Genomic DNA, 6,340 nt, shown 5'->3' with positions numbered 1-6,340 from the left:
TTACAAGAACTTTTATTTAATGATGATGTATGACTGCTCGGGTCAGAGCCGCAAAGTACTTTCAGGTTTCTTCTGCATTTTAAGTTTAAAAGCCTTCCTTCCAAACCATTGAGGCGCCACATCTCATGCCTGAGACAAATAATATTTTGGAGTGTTCCTTTCTGGCATTTCCGTTTCAGTTATTTTTTCAAAGAGCCGACTTCCGTGTTCCCTTGTCTTGACAGCAGGCAGACTAGACATCCGAACTTCCATTGCTGAATGCAACCGGATGTTGTAGCCGGCCAAACATGAGCTAACGTGACGCACGTATAGATTGACCTCAACTGGCATTTGGCTGACTAATTGTATATATACAAACCTTCGCTCGATTGCTCTCGGTCGGCTTGGCTGTTTTGGCAGTTTAAGCGTCTTCGCCCACCAGAGAGATGATGACGATAGTCGCCAGCCTTTTTATGCTGGCATATGTTCTCTCATCTTCAGGTAAGTTCATGATTTGCCTTAATCTTTTTTTTTTTTGAAGGAGAGACTAGCTTAAACAATTCAGTAAACAAGTGGAACTTTACGGAGTGTTGTGTGTCGGCAGTGGAAGCTTTGTCAAGGTACAGTGCAGAGCTCAATTCTTCCTCCTTATCAGGTTTGAAATTCCCTAGTAGTATCGCATGTTAAATACCAGTACAGGTCCAGGAGAATTTAAACTGTCACCAGCAAACTGATGAACTGGAGCAACTGGTTTCATGTTAAAGTTCATTAGACCTTTCCAAATGTCTGGAGCTGTAACAGCGTTAGAAGTCTGTGAATGAAATCCTAAAGTGTTACCATTTTAAAAACTGGATCTGCTTTTACGCTCACGACTTTTGCCGCCACTAAAATAAGTCTTTCTTCGGGCTAAACAGTTAACTCGACGTTTAGCTTTCATGCTTTTTATAAGCAATGAAATGCTTCTTTGTATGTTTGCGAGAGCATCCTGTTTTTAACAGAAGCCGAAAAAGTGGCTTCTGCTCCCGACTTGGCCAGCCGGGAAGCGATGATTTTCACTTTCTTTGCATACCTATTTACTCGTCTGTTGGATTTGTTGTTCAATCATATCATTTGAGCTTCGAATCGAGTTAAATTTCATTTCATTTATTTTATAACATAGCTAGCTAGTTCGTGTAATCAAATTCAATTGCGTGAGCGTGCTTCATATTCCCATTGTGCACGTCGATGACGTCAGCAAACAAATCTCTCGAGAAGAAAAATTTCTCCGTGAGTGACTTCGATATTTCGCATTCAAAAACGGGGAAAAACTTCAGCAAAAAGTTTAACTACAGATGGAAACAAGCGAACCAGCTGATAAAGAAGATCTGCCTACTTTTTCTTTGGGATTGGAGTTTTTGACTCCCGAAAAAAAAAAAACCTAAAGAAAAGGAAAAAAGAACAAGGAAGGCCTGTGTCATCGTGTCTCGCAAAACTATTAATTTTCAGACATCAGTTTTGCTTTCTTAAAGGGAAAGAGACCTTTTTTAAACGATAAAGTGAAAGAAAAACTGCTAAGGAATACTCGACAGTTTCAACAGCGGAAATCCGATAAACGGCGAAGAAATTATGCTTCAAGGACAATTTGTCGTTTTATCCAGCGGACATCTCACGCAGATCATTCTTGGTAATGTTCGAGTACTTGCAATTGTGGGAATCCAATTCCCAAGAAATTACAGGTTTGGTTGTAAATTTGTGCTTAAGCTTAAATGCTTTTCTAATTGACCGATTTTTCGTATTCCTAACAGTTTTTTTTTTTTGGCGAAATTTTTGAAAACCGTGCTCTGCACGCGGGTTCGATAACTTTTACTTCAAACTGGACTTGCAGTTCCTTCAAATCGGTTGCGCGTTTATCATCTCGGATTAAAAATTGTACGCCTTTACTTCTTAGAAAAAACACTTTTCTGAATAAATTTTTCTTTTAGGAAAGTTTCAGTTGTCTGCTTTCTTTCTATGTTTTCATTGATGAAATGTGACAACTGCGTAAATCTTGCGTAAATAAACACATGTCCTCGCGAGCGGAGAGAATCGCGAGAATCAAATTTTCAAGTTTGTTTTTTGGAAATTTTAACTGAATTTGCAACCACTGTATTTTGTTCGATAATTAGAAACTTTAACTATTTGAAACCAAAGGGGTGTCGCTTTTTTTACCCTGTAAGTTGTGTATTTTTACTGAACATGGGGTTGTTTATTGCCACTTTGCACATTGGGTGAATGCTTGGAAAACCTCTGGTCAACCTAGAATCAACGGGTCAAACTACGCGTTGAAAATGTTATAAAGCAATTGATTCATGAGTCAGCTGTGCGTTCATCGAGATATGAAGCACTTGGGAAGTTTGGAGAGCACTCAAGAAGCTGGAGTTGCTCTCGGCTACGCCTCGAGCAATTCTAACGCATCTTTCGTGCTCTCCAAACTTCCCACCTGCTTCATATCTCGATGGAGCACGCTGACGCATGAATCAATTGTTAAGTTTCGTCACTCCTAATAACTAGCACACAAGTATTTTAAAAATAGTTACAAAAATTTAATATTAAATAAATCACGATTAACTTGAAATCAATTCGAACTGTGCAGAATTAACAACTCTTGCTCGTAACTGTTTTTTATCTAGCCTGTACCAGTTGTTGAGATAGTGAAAAGCAACGTGAAGTGTATTGCGATGGGTGCGAAAAATGAAAGCGAGGAGACGGAAAACAAGAAGTGACTCAATGCCCAGCCCCATAACTTATACTCGTTCGCAGCGCGGTTTTCTTTACGCCGCTGCTCACTGTCTGAACTCCTAGACCAGACAATTTTTTTTTTATCGTAAATCTAGGCCATTACATCGCAAATATCTTAACTATAAGAATTGAAAGCAATTTGAATGATGTAAACATTGTGCATCAGTAAACTTAACAAACAAAACTGAATACCCCGGAAAAATACCTGGTTTGTTCTTCGTGGTCACTAGCAACTAGCCTGTCAACAGGCTTCCAAGTGGGTTCGCGTTCGGCTCGCTCATTCGCCAATTTTTTTGCTTTCGCCCTATACCCACTTGGCTGGGAGCGTGTTCACAGGCATTTTATGTTGCCTGTGAGTCGAGCGGCATGCTAGTTCTTGCGTTTAGTGATGATTTTTTCTTCAGCAATCACGATCGCGTCGTCTTAGTTCTTCGAATCAAAATGGAGTGGCTACGAGCCCCTAATCGGGACTCAGCGAGGCTTGGAAATAAATCAGTTGTAAAAAGAATGTTAAAGTCGAGAACTAGAGACTCAATCCATTTAAAAAAAAACATCAACAACAAAACAAACAAACAAACAAACAAAAACAACGAAAAAAAAAAAAAAAACAGGAACCGAAAAAGAAAAAAAAGATAAACAAACAAAACAGACCAAAACAGGCACAAAAAAAATAAATAAATTAATAAATAAATAACCAGCGAACAAGAAACAAAAACCAATTAAAAAACCAAAACACAACAAAAAAAAAAAAAAAAAAAAAAAAAAAAACAAACAAAAAACAAAAAAAGTTAATTTGGTCTCTTGGTTTTTATGGCAACCAACCGAGAGATTTTTGCGAACAGTTGGCTCTACGTCAGCACTTCAAAGTGAAAGGTCTTTAAAGGTGTTTTTCAAATTAACTTGGCATTGGCTTTTTTGTGGACTAAAAACAGTAAATAAAATATTAGTACGCGTCATACTTACGTGTGATTAGAGAGATTTAGAATCGCGTACCTTTATCAGAGAGTGGTTTTTCGTCATTTTCGTCGTTTTTTTGTTTTTTTTTTGTTTTAAGTTTTATGCTTTCTACGCGCATTTTTGTTTTCTGTGATAATTTTGGGAAAAGATCTTGTCTTTTTGAAAACGTCCGCTCTTCAGTTTCCCACAAAAAAAACCGGAGAGTCGGCCAAACATGAGGTGGTGTGAATCACGTACAGTTTGTCGTTAAAATTATATACTTCCCGCTAAATAGATTGAAATAACCTTTCCCTGTCTATTTGAGAGAAAAGGTTTGTTCCGGCAGCTCAAGCGTTCTACGTAGGAGAGAGATGCTGATGGCAACAGCTGCCAGTCTAATTATCCTGTTTAGTGTCGCATCCTCAGGTACGTTTAGGTATTCACCGAAAAACAAAATGTTATGTGGGCCTGATTCGTTCGGACTCGTGCACTTTTCACTGAATGTTTTCTTGGTTTTGTTCGGTATGTCTCACTGTTTTCGTCTTTAAACTTGACTGTCTGAAAGGAACTGCTTCAAATGAATGTATGATTTTTAATACTTGCGTCGTTTAATTCCATTTTTTTGGTGCTGGGGTAAGGGTGAGGGGGGCTATTTTGTCAAAATAATTGATGTGATAATGACCGATACAACACAAATACAACACAAATAATCCATAATCTTATTGGCCAATAATCCGTATTCCTCCTGTAAAAACCCTAATAATCCATAATTTTAAAACCCTCACAGGGCCTCACGAAGCAACAACAAACTCAAACCACATATGACTTAGCCGGGGAATCGAACCCAGGCCACATCGGTGGGAGGCGAGTGATCTCACCACTGCGCCGTCCCTGCTCCCCAAAGATTTATTGAAATACTGTAACAGATAACTCCAGGCTCATGTTGCCAAAAAAGATCTGAGAACGTTCAGCTTTAGCCCAAAAATTAAAGAGAGTGTATTAATAACGATTGTGCGTATACAATCCCTTAGGAATTAATTATTAAGTCAGTCTAAGTGCTGTTAAGATAATCAACACTTTAACTTAAACTACAAGAATTCCTCAGGCTAAATCACACTAGAATTAACAGATTTAAATAAGGAAAAAAAAAAGAGGTAAAATGAATTCTGATACAATGACGTCATCGTAAAAATTACACGTTCAGACCTTTCAAAATGACAAAAATAAAAATACATTAACTAGACGTAATCATTTGTTTTTCAGGTTTTGATGTCCTAGAAGCAGTTTTTAAAATTTGCGAATTGATTCATGTTTGAATCCTCATTCTTTCTACGTTGAAGTCTTTTCTTACCAACACAACTTTATTGACGAGCAAATACAAATGCATATGATTACCATTACATTAAAAAATAAAAAATAAAAACCATTACCTTACATTGCAATCACAATTACTAAGAACATTAGTCGATGGTCACTGTTTCTCAAGTGAGCATGTAAAGTTCTGAACAAATTTATTTGAAGTTCTTTTCGACATTGACATTCTTAGGACACGAATAGGCCATTTCCGAGTTGCTGTGAGCCTCACTATGAAAGCGAGGCTAAGTGCAAAACTTTTCATAACAAAAACTTTGCACTTAGCCTCGCTTTCATAATGAGGCTTAAAGCAACTCGGAAATGGTCTATTATCAAAGATAGAACCTAACACCTTGTAACAAAAGCGTATTTCTTACTTCTTAGGATGCCATGCATGTAATGAGACACTGCGAGCAGAAAATGGCGTCTTCCAATCCCCAAATTATCCACAAAATTACCCGGATGAGCAGTTCTGTTCATGGAGGATCACGGTCAGCCCTTCTCATCATGTATACCTAATGTTCATAAGCTTTAGTCTACAAGCTGACAGAAACACTGATGGTGTTTACGTATACGATGGAGACAACGCCAAAGGGAGGATGTTGGGTGTGTTTTACGGAGGTCACCCTCCCCCAAAGGAAGGAATGTACTCCTCGTCTAACCAGATGCTTGTAATATTCAGATCAGATAACAATGGCTCCTACTCTGGTTTCCAGGCTTCTTATCACACAAAGAACTGCTCTGGTGAGTGGAATTCATTGTAATGAGTATAAGAATTATTGTAGCTCGAGAGGGCTACGAACGCTGGGGTCATTTTGGTGTACAAAAACATGGTGCCGTTAACTGGATAATAAGGGAATAACATGACTTTTTTCGGGAATATTGTTTATTTGCGCCCGCGTAGTGTCATTTGCGGCCCGAGCGCGAATCGCGAGGGCCGCAAATGACACTACATTGGGCGCAAATAAACAATATTCCCCCAAAAAAGTCATGTCATTATCATTATTATCAATAAACAAGGCCAAATGATATCAAGAATGCGAGTTTTAATAATACAAGCTAAGTGAATAACGAATAAGTCTTATCACGGTTTTCGACGCCATTTTGACGGGTAGGCAAACAGGCTTGAAATAACAGTGTTTGTATGGAAATCCTATGTCAAATAATTTTCATAAAACATCGCTTCTGAAAAATTCATGAATTGGAAACTTTTGGCACTAGGAAAAAGGTTTTAAGAACAAAATCGGAGGGATGTAGCTGTGACAAAAAGCGTCCAGTCGTGTTTTGAACTCTCCATACATTTCCCTGTATTTTT

The 6,340-nt window shown here is 38.1% G+C and overlaps 1 protein-coding gene across 1 annotated transcript in view; it reads left to right on the top strand.

Moving 5' to 3' along the window:
- Positions 1-341: 341 nt before the first annotated feature.
- Positions 342-6,340, top strand: part of LOC146456882 (uncharacterized) — a gene marked incomplete at its 3' end in the record, with an annotated part of 38,311 nt that continues 32,312 nt past the window's right edge. The window contains exons 1-2 of the mRNA XM_085092574.1: positions 342-480; positions 5,410-5,769. Of these exons, the coding sequence (XP_084948700.1) occupies positions 426-480; positions 5,410-5,769 (415 nt within the window). The remainder of the gene's footprint in view (positions 481-5,409; positions 5,770-6,340) is intronic.

Source organism: Pavona decussata, unplaced genomic scaffold, assembly GCF_977016875.1.
Source record: "Pavona decussata unplaced genomic scaffold, jaPavDecu1.1 SCAFFOLD_253, whole genome shotgun sequence".
Lineage (NCBI taxonomy): Eukaryota > Metazoa > Cnidaria > Anthozoa > Scleractinia > Agariciidae > Pavona > Pavona decussata.
This window is presented reverse-complemented; position numbering and strand designations above follow the sequence as displayed.